This window comes from Lontra canadensis, unplaced genomic scaffold (genome assembly GCF_010015895.1).
Source record: "Lontra canadensis isolate GAN:19392208 unplaced genomic scaffold, GSC_riverotter_1.0 scaffold7, whole genome shotgun sequence".
Taxonomy (NCBI): Eukaryota; Metazoa; Chordata; class Mammalia; order Carnivora; family Mustelidae; genus Lontra; species Lontra canadensis.
Genome location: NW_022631001.1, coordinates 5565899 through 5584386, shown reverse-complemented (window position 1 = coordinate 5584386; position 18488 = coordinate 5565899). Strand labels below are relative to the sequence as shown.

At 40.7% G+C, this 18488-nt stretch overlaps 1 protein-coding gene across 2 annotated transcripts in view; it reads right to left on the bottom strand.

The window, feature by feature from the left end:
• Positions 1 to 779: 779 nt before the first annotated feature.
• Positions 780 to 18488, bottom strand: part of MTMR2 (myotubularin related protein 2) — a 126252-nt gene continuing 108543 nt past the window's right edge. For both annotated transcript variants that reach the window (XM_032852743.1, XM_032852744.1), the window contains 6 exons: positions 16545 to 16730; positions 13855 to 14061; positions 8320 to 8412; positions 5012 to 5125; positions 2864 to 3040; positions 780 to 2155 (listed from right to left, as the gene is read on the bottom strand). In XM_032852743.1, coding sequence (XP_032708634.1) covers positions 1994 to 2155; positions 2864 to 3040; positions 5012 to 5125; positions 8320 to 8412; positions 13855 to 14061; positions 16545 to 16730 — 939 coding nt within the window. In that variant the 3' untranslated portion in view covers positions 780 to 1993. The remainder of the gene's footprint in view (positions 2156 to 2863; positions 3041 to 5011; positions 5126 to 8319; positions 8413 to 13854; positions 14062 to 16544; positions 16731 to 18488) is intronic.

The following is an 18488-nucleotide window of genomic DNA, read 5'->3' as shown; positions in this document are numbered from 1 at the left end:
GTCACCACGGTCACTGCCACTGTAACTCCCCTGGCTCCATAACTTCCTTGGACTTGATGTGCAGAGGCGCTTCTGTTCAGTCATGGATGTCCAGCTGGTTGTAAGTCGAGGGGGAGGAAAGAGGAACATCTCACAAGGCCACCAAGATCCTCACGTTGCCCCCAAGGGATTCTCTTAAATGCACTCCACTTTAAAGACGCCTGCTAAGGTGAAAAGGAAACCCCTGGAAAAGTCTTAAAATGGTAAGTGATAGATTTGCATTTCCATTGCTCTGGCCTTTGAATGGAATTTAAAGTGGATGTGTAGGGTACTGAGACAAAGTCTGAAACTCTTGATCTCTTCAGTAATCAGTATTTTTATGTGGTATCAGCCCAAAATGATCAAGGCTTAAATGAGGAAAATGATAGAATGGACATCAATGGGTTTGTAAAATATCTGGAAGAGAAAACTTAGCTTCAGTTGATGGGCTGGTCGCTCAAAAATACCGACGAGTTTTTTTTTTTAAATGTGTATCATACAAAGACCAAATCATCCCGGTACTAATTTTGCTAATATTGGAGGTAGTAGGAGAAATACAGTTCCTCACCACCAGACCCAACAACAAGGCTGAGGACACAAGTGAAAGAACACTGCACTGTTTAGTACTGCTTGATTTGGGTATTAGAAGCAAAATGGGTTGAAACTGAACACTTTAATCTGGAGCAGGTGCTAAACCACCCTTCTTCAAAAACATTTCTGCAAAAGACATTTAAGGCAAACAACTTAGGATAAGGACAACGTTTTAAAAGTCAGTTGAAATTTCCTTTTAATTAAAGAACCAAGGGACAAGAAGCTCCTTTGTTACAGTACATAACATATGGCTCTTAAGGTATCAGGGAGTCAGATGTTTACACCAGTGCTGAACTGTTACTGGCAGGTGAACAGTGAAGCAGTATCTCCTTTACTGGCTTTGAGATTGTAACATATTTGTGCGTGCAGTAAATTCTTTGGTAGACTTAGTCTTTCAGTGGAATTACAGAATTTGCAAAGTAAAGTAGTAAAATATCTCATGTAAAATTTGAGCATATTTCCCACCCATAAGCTATTTATACAGACTTCAGGAAAAAAGTCAATCCTAGTAAACTTTTAAAATATTGCCTCAAAACTCAGCCAATTAACTTCTGTGTTCAGACACACACACACAAAAACATAAATGTAATAAAGGAAGGGAATAATGAATTTGTAAATACGTTTCATTATGTTTCTAGTAACTGGGCAAATGGAAACTAATCTGAAGGGTGTGGAATTCTTTGAAGTCCTGGGCGGCTACTGCTTCCATCTCTCAATCCCGCGCCTGTCCCCCAGCACATCTCTAAGGCATCCATTCGGACAGCTATCGACTACATCTTAAATACATACGCCAGTAACGACAGCAATAATTTTCAACTACTACTACGCCATAATATCCTCAGATCTTTGCCATATCATATATGAAGAGTGTGGGTGCAGAAAGGTGATGAAAGTAAACCACTACTACAGAAAAGAAAAACCCACGATGGGGGAAAGGAGTATCATGATTCTGAGCTTTCGTGCCGTTGAGGCTCAACATGTGTCATGGCAGGGGAACTGCAGTGTCGGGCGGAGATTAACTGGGATGCTCCTTCCCTCTGTGCAGCCAGTTCTCTTCCAGCAGGAGGCGTGTTTCCAAAGTGTCTGTATTTTGATTTTTAAAATCAGAAACTTGCTCCCACCGTGGATCTGGTAATGAAGCATCTAAATATTCTTTGGGTGACTCAGAAGATTAGTGTCATTATCGTGGAATTACATAGGGGGTTATTTCACGTACGCCACCTGCACTGCCACAGTTCTAAACCCCTCCTGGAGAGATTTAAAATAAATAGAGCAACTGCACTTCTCCCAGGGCTGGGTTCTAACTTCAGAAGACCGTATACTCCTAAAGCTGCCACTGTAATGCAGAGTTCATGGCCATGCCGGCCCCCCTCGGACAGTCCCCTCACACAACAGTTTGGACAGGAGTGACACACTGTGCGGGAGAACTGGCCCTCTCGGAGGATGAGGTTGATCGGTTGGAAATCTCTCTCTGTAGTTCCTCTACTTTTTTCTGAAGCTCTGCTCGTTTAGCAAGAAGTTCTTTATATCTGTTGTGAATGGGCTCCTACAAGAGCAAAATACCATAATGTCATTCAATGAGGCAGGCGTAAACAAACCCAAAGTCCAATCGTGCTGGTATATAGTTCTTTCCCTAAGTGCTGTCATGGGCATTTACTTGGCTCTGGGGACCAGGCCAACCTTTCCAGCACATCGGTGAGAATTAACTGGACTCTACTGACAGCACTGCCCTTCCAGTGACTTTCCCAGGGCCCCCGAGTACTTCCACAGATATACCCTGCAGCTGTTACTTTAAAAACAACCAAGTAACAAGACAATAAGTAAAAGCCAAAACTCACAGATTTCCTGTCACTTAGCTGCAGATTTTTAGTCTTTTAAACAGTTCTAAGTAGTATATATTCTATAACATATTTCAGAATGGACCAGAATTGGTCAGGCTTTTAATTTCCTTAAAGCTATTTCCTCAAACCTATTAAAATGACCTGCAGAAGCCATCCAATCCCCCACACTCATTTTCCCGAGAAGGGAAGAAAAGTGCTTCATCCAGGACCATACAAGCAAAGACAAGGCACGAACGCAGTTCATTGATGACCCCCATATAGTGCTTTTTCTACTATACAATTATAAATGTTAATCGGAAAAAAGGAAAAGTTTTAAATATACCTAATTTTTCTAGTTGCTTTAAAGGTGATGAACCTAAATGATAGAACTGCCTGGATGAAACCTCATGCTGTCTGCTGGAGAGCACTCATACCTGCGGTTTCATCCGGGGATTCCACCTGACGTAATAGCCCACCCAGAGCTCTAGGTGGCGCATGCTGGCTACCGGGTAAAGGACATGATTGGAGTAGCTCCCATAGAGAGGATTAGTGAAGTCTTCCAGCTGGCTATTTATGTAAGACCACAGTGACACAGTCCTCTTAGGAAGATTCTGTAAGAAGGAAACAGGCATTTTCGATTATTGAATATCTCTTAGGAGGAAGAGGACATGGACACTTCAGTGACAGCCCTTTCATTCAAATCAGAGAGTACTAGAAAACACTGCAATTAATTCATTAAAAATTTAAACGAGTTCTCATACTAGCAATCCCACTCAGGTATATGTATCAAGAGAACAGAAACATATGCACACAAAAACCTGTACACAGATGTTCAAATGGGCATTACTCATAAGAGCAAAAGGAAGAAACAACCCAAAAGTCCATCAACTGATAAAATGGATAAAATGTAGTCTAGTTATATAATGGAATAATATTTCACCATGAAAAGGAATAAAGTAGTGATGCATACTACAAATTGAGCCTTGGAAACACACTAAGTGAAAGAAGCCAGACACAAAGGTCTCATCTTGAATGATTCCATTTATAGGACGTATCCAGAAGGGGCAAATCCAGAGAGTAGTGATGGCCAAGGGACCAGGGGAGGAGACCAGGGAGAAACTGCAAACAGGGACACGGTTACTTCTCAATGTTTAAAGTCAGCAGTGGTGACAGTTGTACAACTCTAGATAACTGAAAACTACTACATTATACACTTTTATGGACTGCAAATTACAGCTCAGCAAAAAAAGATTATTTTCTTAAAATCAAGATATAGTTAAATCCTATTCAAGCCTCTCAAAAGATGAGGAAAAAAGTATCTTTGGAACTTAGGTGGTTTTAGTTATCTAACATCCGGTAAGTTCTTAAAGCACCTCCTCTGTATGGGAATGCTGACTGCAGGCTGGCCACTGAAGAGACGGTTTTTTCGAAATTTCCTGGGGCACCTGCGTGGCTCAGTCGGTTTAGCATCTGCCTTCAACTCAGGTCATGATCTCGGGATCCTGGGATGAAGTCCCATGTGGTGGGGCTCCATACTCAGCGGGGAGCCTGCTTTCTCCTCTCCTTTCTGCTGCTCCCTACCTCTCGTGCTTCCTCTCAAATAAATAAATATAATCTTTAAGAAAAACATTTTTAATACCTGCTTCAAAGAACGTACAGTCTGCTACATGGCAGTTACTATGGTGTTCTGTAGTTTATTTTATTGAACCACACAATAGTACTATTTTTCCCCATTTACCAAAGGAGAAATGAATTTGCCCAAGGTTACAAGACAAGGGATAGATCCAAGATTTCATCCCAGGCAGCCTGGCCCCAGAGCAAGCACTCCCTGCCATGATGCTTTATAGAAGAGCATGAATAAACTGGTTGGCAACCACATTTTTGGAATGAAAACTGATGCAGAGGGAGACAACCAATCAAGAGGATTTGGAATTTCATACATAGGAGACATGTATTTCAAGGTCAGAAGTAAAACTTGAAATGTCATCCTTATACGGTTTCTTCTAAATACCAGCCACTTACCAGTGATCTCTTTGGGGAAGCAGAGAAGATTAGTGTCATAATTGTGGAATTACACAGGGGGTTATTTCTTTCTACACAGTATCTCTTCAGTGTTCGGTTGTTTTATGGTATTATTTTGCAATTTAAAAAAAAAAAAACCTAAAATGGCTCATACGTATGCACCATGTATCTGGGGATCTCTTCATTCGTATGTGTATTTTTCTTGCTAATTAGATGTTTCTGCACCTGCTCTGAAGGATTTCCATCCCACAAGAACTGGTGCTCCTGAGAGTACACAGACTTCAGTTCTCTTTAGCAGACACTACTTTTCAGCCGTAAACGCACCTGCACCTGACAGCTAGCTGGTACCTTCAGCCTCGCAACAGAGGTACTTGAAAACCAATCAGGCTCAGATATCTGGAAAGAAGCCATCGTATACATCGTATACATAGCAATAAAACATGACCAAAGAAATCACCCAAGAGGACTGTTAGGTTGAAATCTATCAGAGAATGCACTGTCGCAGGGAACATCACGTATGTTGGGAGTAGAAGGGGGTAGGGTCATGGCTCATATTTTACCTCTTTTCCTCTCTGAAGTTCACTGTTACAGAGGAATGTTCCAAATAAACAGCTATACAGATGGTCCAAAATGGTAATGAGAAAATATTCATTGAATTCAAATGCTGTAGGAAACTGCAAATTGAAACACAAAATTATTAGGACATTTTTTTCAAGCACATTCATCCCTATGGGGAGGTTCTTTGTAATACTTCTTAAAATTAGGTTAAACAATGTTCAAAACTATGTATTTCTAAGCCATGATGGCATTATCTGCTTCGTTCTGCTTCGTTCTCTGTTCAAAAATCACTCTACCACTTTTCTGAGATTTCTCCCCATGAGAAATCCTTTTCTTGTGCAGCAAGAGTTTGAATGGTATGACCTTGGTGTTTCCATATCTCCCTGTATCTGTTAATCCTAACCTTGAAGAGGGATGAATTTTGACTTTGGCAATTCTGACAACTCTTGGCCTTTCTTTGCCAAAAATGACCATAAACAACATAGTAAGATTTTCTTTAAATTTTCAGCAACATAGTTTTGGTTTCAGGGATTACACAAAAAATATCACTGTCTCCAGATAATGTCAGCAATGCACAAAAATAAAGATCCAAGGCAGATGTGCAGATCATTTAAAAGCCAGCCTAGTCAAACCTGGGATCAGCAGTTCAGCAGCCTCTTTCTAACACAAAGAAAATGCACTTCCTCTTTAACCTAGGACAAGAGCTTGACCAGGTATCTTAATATTACCTAAACAACAAATCTGGGGTGGGGGTGAACTTATCAAGGATGGAGGACAGATCCCAGGAGGGGAAAGAGTTCGTATAATCCACCCTTCTCCAGCTAATACTTCAAAATTTTTTAACAGTCTTCATGAAAATTGTACCAGTTGCAGGACTGTGAAAAAGAAAGTCTACGAATATCCGGACTACAGATTTGGGGAATAAATATTGGTTCCAAGTCTTTCTTAGAATGATCCCTACCTAGTAGTGCAAGAAAACAGCCTAAACTGCATGCACAAGGGACAGGAATGAAACCACCTTTGTCTCCACATTTCCTAAATTTAGAAGCAGGTAACAGCAAATTTCTCGAATGAGGAAGGCTAACTAACCTGCCCTGAATGATCATTTCTGTGGCTGTGAAGCTGAACCAGGTGATCGGAGCACATGTCAATAAAAAGCCAATTACCTGTAAGAAACCTGGTCAAATCACAGTCACTCATTTACAGAATAAATCCCATCCCCTGTACTGTTACACACCCTTAACAGCCTTATTAGCCAACTGTGAATGCATTCTGACTCATTACACAGCCATTCGAAGGAGCTAAGCCTGTGATCAGTTTTTCATCTTTTCAACAAAAGCACGTGCTCAGTCATGAGAAGAGAAGAGAAAGATGCAATGGGAGGCAGGTCGCTACCCCAAAACGGAGGCAGCGGAGCAGGAACTTCCGAGAGCAGAGGACAAATATTTTCTCCTCCTAACGGCTTTAGAATTAGAAGGGCCCTTCACCAACTGCTTCCTGACCCAGGAGTGAGGGGCTGGGGCCAAGGGTGGGGGGACAGGTAGAATCTGGCTAATCGCCACATAACCGATGTCACTTTCACAAGTGTGCTTACTTAAGTCTCTGCACAAAAGTTCAATTATTTACAAAACCAGTGATGGCCCATAAACATGCCTAACAGGTTCTATGTTCCAGAATATCATACAGGAAAACAGAACTGGATGTCTAAGATAAAGACACATCACTATATGACGTATTTTCAGTTCCATCAGAGAAATGGAAGATGAAACTGATTTTCTATGCAGTAACTTAAGCTCAGAATTGGAGTGAAGCTGCTTTTAGGTCTACAGCGTGTAGTAAGTTAGCGAGGCAGGTGCTTACCGCGTACTCTTCTATTCAAACAGCTGGCAAATGGGAGTTTGTTTCTAACAAACATACCAGAACTCATATATTCGCATATGCTGCCCCTTTAGGGTAATTCACCTGGGAGAGCAGTGCTCAGCCATCAATGCTGTCATGGTTTCAAACCGCTTTTTGAGCCTTTTCAAAGGGCATATTTAATTTTCGCCAAGAGTCAAATGTTATTTAAAAGTCAAATATGGTAATGGTCAATAGTGGCTCTTCTTGTTTTTGGTCAAACACCCAAAAAAGGACTGGCAAGGATTTGCAGAGCTGCCATACAAACTCAAGGGCAATTCTAAAGGAAAAATTCAAACCTCGTCCAAGAAGTAGTAAACACCATTAAACTCTACAGTTAAGTTTCTCCCCTTCTGCCAACACACCAAGAGCCTTTTATAGAACAAAACTCTAAGTGTCATACACATTAGCAGGTTATATTTTAAATTCCAGCCTCATCATTCCATCATCATATCTACTAGAACACTGCATTTAACCCAGCAGCTTTCAAAATAATCCACCTAAACCAATATGCCACTGAGGGAAATGCTTATATAGTTGGTATATTTCATCTAAAGATCACCATTCGTTTTCTTTTAATGAAATAATAGTGTTTTCTTGAAGCTAAAATGTAATCCTAAAGCTAAGCAGAGACAGCAACTGCCCTATTTTATATTCAAGTGGCGGTCTCACTAAGAACAAACCGGACTCCCAGTTGTCTGAGGTCTAATAAACCCTTGGGCAAATAATTAGGTGACATAGCAGTGACCTGTAGCCAAGCTCTGGGATGATTTTTCCTGAGTTCAATATGTGTAAGACACCAACCCCTCGCCTCACTAATGAAGTGATCCCATAGCAAAGCAGGTGTTTTTCAATCTCCCCCGAGATCTTTCCAAAAGACTAAATCCATTACCATTAATATTTCAAACCAGTTTGTTAGAAAGTTAATAGAAGGTCTAAAAAACAATCTCTCTATGCCTAAGAATAAAAAGAACTGAATCTTTTACATATCTACCTACTCATAATTCCCACGTAAACGTATTTTTCCATTCCTTAAAATGGGATTTTATTTTGCTCCAGTGAACTAGCCTGTTGCTTCCTTTCTTCACCTCTACCTTCTCTAGCAACGTATAGATGACCTTCCGGGTAAATATATTACAGTTAACTACTTGTCCAAAACGAAGGAGGAAACCTCTCAGGTTATTATTAATGCCACTGGTTGAAATGCTAATGGATCAAATTGTCAAGTGTTTAATATGATCTCCAAATAATGTCCTTTAACTTAGTTCATAATGTAACAAGTAATAGTTCTATTACCAAGCAATCTTCCAAGAATTTCCATTTTACATGCAATGTACGATAATCACTGACCACACCTCCCAACTCTGGATGGCTTAAAAGAAAGATGTAAGAATGACTATCCCAGATAAATTACCTGTCTTGTCATTTGCCAGACACAGTCAATAAACTGAAGGAAAACAGGCGATCTGTCTGCATCTGCATGGTTCTTATCTCCATGGCCAAGTCTCTGGAGCAAAAAGAGTGAAAATCTGTATGAGCTTTGTGAAATTTTTCTTTTTCATGGAAATAAATTTATTTTCCAATTAAAGTAATATCTTCCAGTATTTTTTAAAGTTCAAAAGTCTTTTTAAAAGAGCACAGGGGGCACTGGGTGGCTCAGTGGGTTAAAGCCTCTGCTTCAGCTCAGGTCGTGATCCCAGGGTCCTGGGCTCGAGCCTCGCATCAGGGTCCATGCTCAGTGGGGAGCCTGCTTCTCCCTCTACCCCACTCTCTCACCCACTCATTCTTTCTCTCTCTCTCAAAAATAAACAAAATCTTTAAGAAATTAATTAAATAAAAGAGCACAGCAAGGAAAACAGAAATCACTCATAGTCTTACCAAGCAGAAGTCTCTGTTATCATTTTGATGTACAAATTGCCATATTATTTACTGACATGAGATGCTTGTAATAGGAAATTACAACTTTAACAAGAGGAACCCAGATCTTAAGAGGTTGATAATGGAAGACAGGAGCAGTCAGACCTCAGAACCCCAGATTCTTTGTCCCAGAGATTTAATATTCCCTAAGTATTAACAGATACTTGTCCAACAGCCTCAGGAAGCACCCGTCTCCTTTAACAATGTGGCCTGGATGTGCAGGGGGGCCCTGTCATATCTTACCTCATCTGTCTTTATCAAGAAGAATCACATCAGCACAAACCCTTGAAAACCTTTAAAGAATGCTTGACATCTGCCTTCCAAGCATGTACTCACCTCCCTTCTGTTTTTTTCTCTTCTAAGGACCTTTGCCCCAGATGACTGTAACGGACCCTCCACACTCCAAAACAGTGATTCTAAAAAAGTCTGGTCCACAGATTACCAAGGGCCAGAGGGTGGGGGTTGGGGGTAAGGGTGGGGGAGGGAGAGGGGTCTGTGATGTCAAAACTATTTTCATAATAATACTAAAATGTTATTTGCCTTTTTCAATGCACTAACATTTATGCTGAGAGTGCAAAGGTGACGAAGGATAAAACTCTGGGTTCCTTAGGAGAAATCAAGCACGGCATTTGAATCCAAGTACACAAGTAGTGTCAGACCCTGCCTTGCCACACACTCGCAGTCAAATGAAAGGATGGGGAGAACCAGTTTCCTTGATGAAGCAGTAAAAATTAATCCTGCTAAGTCTCCCCCCTTAAGGACAGCCTGTGTAACAAAATGGAAATACACATAATGTTCTGCAGCTGCAAACCTTAGAAGATGGTACAAAACACCACGTTTTCATGGAACGTTTTGACTTGAAAGAACAACTGATATATATAAACTATGGTTATTAAGACTTGAAAGTCTTGGAGACTTTTTTTTTTTTTTTTAAATGTACAAAGCAAATGTGTCATTTCAAGGAAAACTGATAAAATTCAAGCTTTCAAGCTTTGAGTGCACGTTAGATTTTTGGGAAACTACCTGTCAAAATAAGCTTGGTAATAGACATTTCTGATAAAATCACTGGTGATGCTCACAAATGAGATGATAGTCTATAAGGAAATGCATTAATACTTGAGCTGTGTAAGTCAGTAAGCCAGTATTTTCCAAATAACCAACACCTGATGTTACAGAATCACGCATGGGTAAAAGCGCTATTCAAAGCTCAAGACAGACCAATGGAATTTAATAGAAAGGACAATGAAAACCTCATTGATCTAGTTTTGGATTCCACATTACAAGTAACCTCGATGAAATCAGCATTTGTTAAATTTAGGCACAGTATGAAAGAATATCCACAATTCCCTGAAAATGCTATCAAGACACACTCTGATTTCAACCTGCCTATCTGTGTGTGGTCAGATTTTCCTCATTTATGTCAAGCAACAGCACACACTGCAATAAAGTAGTTCTGAAATTCGGCTGTCTTCTAGTAAGCCAGACGTGAAAGAAATTTGCAAAAAATGTAAAACAATGTCACCCTTCACACTAACCTTTTTATTGTTGTTGTTTTGGAAAATACAACTCGTTTTCTTTAAAATGCTCTTTAGGCTAATATACAGTAGTACTATGTCCTGAATGTTTGTGTCCCCCAAAAAGTTCACATTGAAATCCGAATGTCAGATGTAATGGCAGGAGTCATCTGGGAGCTGCTAGTCATGAGGGTAGAAGCCCAGCAAAGGTGTTTAGTGCTCTCATCAAAAGACCCTACAGAGGGCGCCTGGGTGGCTCATTAGGTTAAGCTTCTGCCTTCCGCTCAGGTCATGGTCTCGGGGTCCTGAAATGGAGTTCCACATCTGGCTCTCTGTTCAGCAGAGAGCCTGCTTCCTCCTCTCTCTCTCTCTCTGCCTCTCTGCCTACTTGTGCCCTCTGTCTGTCAAACAGATGAATAAAATCTTAAAAAAAATAAAAATAAAGACCCCACAGAGCTCGTTGGTTCTCTTCACCACATGAGGACAGAGAGAGGTTGACAAGCTACAACCCACAATCTATAGCCTTCCACAGAACATGACTATGCTGACACCCTGACCTTGGATTTCCAGCCTTCAAAACCATGAGAAATAAATTTCTATTGAAATTTTACAAGCCACCCAGTTTGTGGTATGACGTTAACAGCAACCCAGACTAAGACAGATTTATTATTTCATTAATATTTATACATTTTTAAAAATTTAATTTCTAGGGGTGCCTGGGTGGCCCAGTGGGTTAAAGCCTCTGCCTTCGGCTCAGGTCGTGATCCCAGGGTCCTGGGATCGAGTCCCGCATCGGGCTCTCTGCTCAGCAGGGAGCCTGCTCCCCACTCTCTCTCTCTCTCTGCCTGACTCTCAGCCTACTTGTGATCTCTGTCTGTCAAATAAATAAATAAATAAATCTTTAAAAAAATTTAATTTCTAATATGACAAATATTGGTAGATATAAACCATATAAACAAAGTTCTTTGGGGTCACCAATAATTGTTAAGAATGGAAAGAGATCCTGACAATGAAAAGTTTGAGACTCACTGCCCTTCATTAACCAGGTGAATGTACCCTCTTGACCAGCTGTCCTTTAATTGTCAAATTCTGCTTTCAGATAAACTGGGGATAGGCGGAGGGGGACGGAGTAGGGAACCAGAGTTAACAATCTAGGAATCCCCAGCAATTTCCAATGGTCTTAAATGTTTACTATTTTGATCACACTGATATAAACACGTGCAGCTCTGGATGACTAAAACTTCATTCTTTGAAGTAAGAGGGTTTTTGTAATGTGTTTTTTCATCGTAAGTATATTTTAGAGAGAACTGAAAAATGTGAGCCATCAGAAAAGATCCTCCAAAAGCCCAGTTTTATTTAACAGTTCAAGTTCAAAAAAGCAGACTACCTTTAAATTTGTCTGTCTCTTTCAAGTTAACTCTTGAACTCTTGAACAGCACAAATGGGCCGAGCAAGTTCACTTAAATGTGGATTTGTTTTTACAGAACTATAAAAGTGTTTTCTCGTCTTTATGGCTTTCTTAGTAACATTTCCTTTTGTCAGCTTCCTTTATTATAAGAACACAGTATATCATACAGACAACATATAAAATAGGTGTTAATCGTTTATCTTATTGGGAAGGCTTCCATCAACCACAGGCTACAGGGAGTTAGGTCCAGGGGAGCAGTCAACAGTTACACGTGGAGTTTTGACTGTACCCCTCTCCCCCACACTGTGCGTTGTGCAAGGGTCATCTGTATTTGTAAACACCGCTGGTACAGGTTAATGTTTGAGACAGCATCTGGGTAAACATCTTTCAGAAAGTCTTTCAGCTACTCGAGGAATGTGCTGCCAGGAGCCACACACACTCTCAGTGGCTCCAATGCCTCTGACAATCTAACTCTCCCCCTCCATGATTCTCTAACCTCACCCTTCCCTCAACTCTATTCTTGCCAAGCTCAATGTCATCTAGACTTTTGTGCACCCTGTTGCTCCTTTTGGGGAAAATATTCCTACTCCTCACTCTTTAAAATCTGTGATTACAACTAACACAGATGAATAATACATGAAAAACAAGGCCTACACGCTTACTGTTCTCAAGTTTTCTGATTGCAAATTTAGTTTTTAGCAGAAACACAGCTAAAAACCACATGAATGTTTATTTAATTAAAAGGTGCATGACTCCAAAGTATGATGTAGCAAAAAAGTAAAACTGAAAGCTGAATACCCTTTGAAAGGGACATAATAAACCCATTCCTCTATTTTAGGAACCGTGATTAGTTCTGGGTACCACACTTGATGAAAGACATGACCAAAGTCCAGAGGACAACTGGGGTGAAGAGGGGATTGAGATAGGAAAACAATGAAGAAAATTAATGTTTAGCCAGAAGAACTGAAATTATGCATGACATGGGTACACACCTACTTCTAAATATCTGAAGGGCTATCTCATTTGGTTAAGTAGTCATATCTGTTCTTGTCTTCAAAAGGGAAATGGGAAGTAAATTTTGGTTCACTATGAAAAAGAACTTTCTAGTAGGTAGATTTTCTGAAGTGAGACTGGATAGCCTGAGGAAGAGCCTGGCTGCTAATTTCTGGAGGTGTTAATGCAGAAACTATACAATCATTTCATGGGGATACCACAGAAGACATTTAACACTGAATGCCTGGACACTGAGGTCCTGTCAACTCAGATTTGAGATGAACGACAACATCAAAATAAATTCTGAGGCAAAGAGAGGGCAGAAAAATGTGTCATTCCCATAAAACCGACTGCAGCACTCTCCATATGTATACTCATTACAATGTTAGTGCTTTAAGAGGATAATCAAAAAGCTGTTTTATTTCCCACTCTGAGGGAAATTTTTCGTTTTTTCTCTGATATTTATTTTGGTCCCAGCCTGATTTTTTTTTTTTTTAAAGATTTTATTTATTTCTTTGACAGAGATAGATCACAAGTAGGCAGAGAGGAAAGCAGAGAGAGGAAGAAGCAGGCTCCCTGATGAGCAGAGAACCCGATGTGGGACTCGATCCCAGGACCCTGAGATCATGACCCGAGCTGAAGGCAGAGGCTTTAACCCACTGAGCCACCCAGGCGCCCAGCCTGATTTTTTTTAAACCCCGTTCCTGTGTGAGCACTGCTACTTGGAAGTATTCTTAAATTAATAATAATTAAGCCATCCTTGGCTCCTTTTGCATCGAGATCAGAAGTGGCCTGTAATTCTGCAACCATGCCTGCTAATCTGCATTTGAAGGCAGAGATGCGCACACAGTTGAAGGAATGGTATCTGATGTCTCCCCCAGCAGGGATCACAGAAAAGACCGAGCCAGACACGTGTCCCGACAGCCCTGGACAGACTGCACACCCACAAGAGGCTATCCTAACACTTTCCACAACTAACAAGAACATTCTCTCTAGAAGTTTACCCCTTTAGTATGAAGGAGTGGTTTGCAATGAGTGTATACTGAATAAAAGGCTTTGTTTTCACACGCCTCATGTAGGATGCATGTGATGCTGCAAGTCCAGGCTCTATACTCACAAGCTGAAATCGATGTCCAAAGCTCAGCCACTCTTTCTCCACAAGGACCTCAAAGCCTCGGATGCTTCGATAGTAGCCATCCAGCATGAGCATGGCCAGGGAAGTCAGCTGGGCCGTGCGGTCCCAGCCGTCGCTGCAGTGCACCACCACAGACGTCTTCCCGGACTCGACTTTGTCAGCGATCCGAAGAGCCCCCGCGAGAATGAGCTGCAAGATAGAGTTTTCAGTGAAATTTTTTTAAAAATTAAGTGCTTCCTTCTTCAAAAGTAACAAATACAGTTTTATTACGGACAATTGTCTCAATAACACGTGGAGAAAAAAGCCCCTTCCTAAACAGAATTCTTGTAAGTGGCAGAAGATTTTGCCTTTATCACAAGAAGAACCTCATAAATACAGGCTCCTATTAATCCGCACAATGAAAGAGCCAAATGAAGGGTATGTTTTGGTTCTGTACAAATCAAAAGTATGAGTGAGAGAGAAGGATTCGGTTTTAAAGAGATCTGTTTCTAAGAATCTTCAAATATTCCAACATCATCTATTTAAATAAAAAAATATGCCAAATGAAGTCATACACGTTACTTACACAATCCCTACCTAACCAAAACAGAATAAAGAGGAAAGCACTAAAATTGGATCTCTTACCCTATAGCTTCTAGAGCATTTATTTTACTATTTTTATATATGTCACATAGCTTACAGCAAGTCCAGTGTAAAACTTGAAGCTACTTTTCTGTATTAATATGAATGAAAAATTCTCATCAGATCAATATATTACTATGTCAACTTAACTGGTATTTAAAATAATTTCAGATTTTTTTTTAAATATGCAGACACTGCAAAATAATTAACTTTTCTGATGCTGAACTTGAGTTAAAACTAGACAGAATTAGATATAGCCAAATAAGCAGCACAAAAGCACAATATTCTTTAAAATGAATAATACAGTCCTCTTCTCTGCAGTGGCCAGACGATCCATACTCAGAGAACAGTGTGGGTCCACAAACGTGGATCAGAATGAAAGAAAGTAGATTTACTAGGGTTGGACAATCTCATGACCACCTCCTTTTAATTGTAACTATAGGCATATTCTGGAAATGGGGTACTCTGAAGCAATGTCAATCTTGACTATGCATCAGAGTCACCTGTGAGCAATTTTTTAAGTGTCTGGGCCCCATCTTCACTACTCCTAGCTTACTACTTTATAAATGTCTTCCACTTGTAATTCAGTGGGTTTTGAGACTTATGAATCACTGACCCAAAGTATTAGAACAGCTGGAAAGTTAAGACCATGGTCACCATCCCACCTTCCTTCCCTCCTTCCTTCCCTTATAAAATAAACATTTTGGAGCCCCTTTCCATGTGGCAGGTTCTGCTCCAGGTGCTAGAGACAGAGCAGTGAACCAAACAGAAAAAGGGCTAGTACATTCTACTCAGGTGAGGCCAGCCAGATGCATGTAAATAAGAAAATACAGACTGTGCTGGAGGGCAGGAAGTGAGAGCACCCTGCCAGTGGAGCTGTTATTTGTAAGGTGTAGTGGGGAAAGGCCTTTCTGAGAAGGTGGTATTTGAGCAGAGCTCTGAAGGTGAGGAGGTACGCTTTGCTGCTGTGAGGACTACGAGTAGAGAAGGCAGGCCAGGCACAGCCTGATCTCCTCTGCCTCTAAGGGGACCTGTTTGTTGTCAGAGCGAGCTTTCTGGAGAGGCTGTTATATGCGCAGGGGGAACGCCCTGCCATTTACAGATGCCAACACTGCAATTTATGTTCGCTTCAAATCAAGTGTCCCTGTTTTCTATTTACACTTCACATGCTGCAACAGATGCGCCCCCGGGAACATGCTCCCTGCCTGAGGACAGTGTGCACTCTGCTACATTCAAGCTTCCAAGTGTCTGGAAGGGAAAGAATAAAATTAATCTCTAATTCTCAGTTAGATCAAATTGGCCTTCTCTTCAGTTCTGTCCAAATTTGAGAGATTCTAATGTGAGCACGTGTCTGCTCCTTACTCTTTATTTCACAGTATGAACATGTGTACGACTAGAGTCTCCATCTTGGGACGCTGTGTTACTGAGATTCAGACCACGTCTGAGAAAAGTATGTAACTGTACAAAGTGCAATCACATCTGCTGCTCCAATCATGACAGTGACAGGCTGGGCACACTAGCGTTCACGGGGTAGACTCCACATCATTTAGCCTCATACCCTCATTCAACCGCTTCACCTCCCTCACACAAATGGTGCTGCCCTAGCTCCTGAGGGGTCCAAAAACATTAACAAATTATCCAGCCCAGGTTTCCATGAATAAGGAATATATACTGACACAAGACCATTAAATGAAGTGTAAGGTCATACTTGATGAGCTGGAAGGAGAAAGCAAAGTGAAAGTGCAGAGAAAATGGAAGAGAAGAAGTCAGAACTGGGGTCTGAAGGATGAGAAGAATCCAGACAGGGCATGGCAGGGAGGCGGAGAGAAGACCACAAGAGAACCAAATGCGCAGTACAGGAAACTAATTCATTTAAGCAACACACCTTAGAAGTACTTACAATTTTCAAAGCAGTTATCCATTTTTCATCGTATAGAAAGATACCTTCATCTTACAGTTCAATTGTAAGAAGAGTGTGGAAATAGAGGGGCAGAGAAACCCCTTGTCTGATATTCTGTAATAATATAAGGGAATAATAACAAATACCGAACCTTAATATGTTCAAGCCAGTGAGTAGATTCCAAGTTAGACAGCCAGTGAGTCTCCTCAATGTTAGGGTACACAATCTCCTTAAGTTTTCGTAAAGATTCTCTCATAACATGAATATTGTGGATATCCAGAAAAACTAGTTCTGCATTTTGATAGGCATCTTCACTCTCATAACCTCCACCCTTCGCCTGGGAAAAAAGCAAACACCACAAGAAATCATAAATGAAGGTACACCACTGTACGTAAACATGTGAACAGGTGCCATAAAATATCCAATAGCATGACAGATGCATTTTTTTTTTTTTTAAAGATCTTATTTATTTGAGAGAGCGACAGAGAGCGCAAGCAGAGGTGGGGAAACGGCAGGGACAGATGGAGAGGGAGAAGCAGACTCCCTGCGAAGCACAGAGCCCAACGCAGAGCTCGATCCCAGGAACCAGGGATGACGACCTGAGCCGAAGATGCTTAACCGACTGTGCCACCCTGGCACCCCAGTGATACATATTACTGATGAATAGGAAAACTCCATGGGAAAATGTCAACAGGTCAGGACATCGTAACACAGCCACTCTCACTACACATTTTTCTTTATAAAATGGGAATATACACTCTTACTCTTTCTTATGTGGCTGTTATAAAATTTAAATGTGATACCATATATGAAGGTCCTTCAACAGGTTAAAGCACTCAACTTTTTCCACCAATATTTCCAGTTCTACCCAAACATAATTTATTAGAGAAGGCTGAAATCACTGGCTCTGTGTGCAGAGACAACATCTAGTTGGTTTCATTCTGGCCTATGATTCTTCACCTCCTGTCCACGTCACCTCATTTTAATCGGAATATTTGCAAGATGCCTTGCAATCATAGTGACTTGCCTCTATTTCAACCACATAATATTTCCAAATAAAAAGACAGAACAGGTATAAAAGCATAGAATACCATAGTATATTAGTAGCTCTATCCTCAAATACTTAAATCTACATCCACAAAACAGGATGAGAAATATTTGGTGTTCAAAATACGCTGTGGCTGAAAAGAACTCATTTATTTATTTTGAGGGGCTGAAACTTTTTTTATTAATTATTTTTATTAACATATAATGTATTATTTGACCCAGGGGTATAGGTCTGTGAATTGTCAGGCTTACACAATTCATAGCACTCACCATGTCACATACCATCCCCAATGTCCACAACCCAACCACCCTCTCTATACACTCCCTCCTCACAGCAACCCTCAGTTTGTTTTGTGAGATTAAGAATCTCTTATGGTTTGTTTCCCTCCTGATCCAAACTTGTTTCATTTTTTTCCTTCCCTACCCCCCAAGCCCCAAACCCTGCCTCTCAAGTTCCTCGTATCAGGGACTTCAAGTGATAATTGTCTTTCTCTGATTGACTTATTTCGCTCAGCATAATACCCACTAGTTCCAACCATGTCCTTCCAAATAGCAAAATTTCATTTCTTTTGATGGCTGCATAGTATTCATATATATATATACACACATACATACATACATATATACCACTTCTTCTTTATCCATTCATCTGTTGATGGACATCTAGGTTCTTTCCATAGTTTGGCTATTGTGGACGTTGCTACCGCAAACATTTCAGGTGCATGTGCCCCTTCGGATCACTACATTTGTATCTTTACAGTAAATACCCAGTATTGCGATTGCTGGGTCATAGGGTAGCTCTATTTTCCACTTTTTGAGGAACCTCCATGTTGTTTGCCAGAGTGGCTCACCAGCTTGCAATCCCACTAACAGTGTAGGAGGGTTCCCCTTTCTCTGCATCCTCACCAACTTCTGTTGTTTCCTGACTGGTTAATTGTAGCCATTCTGACTAGTGTGAGGTGGTATCTCATTGTGGTTTTGATTTGTACTTCCCTGATGCCTAGTGATGTGGAACACTTTTTCATGTGTCTGTTGGCCATCCAGATGT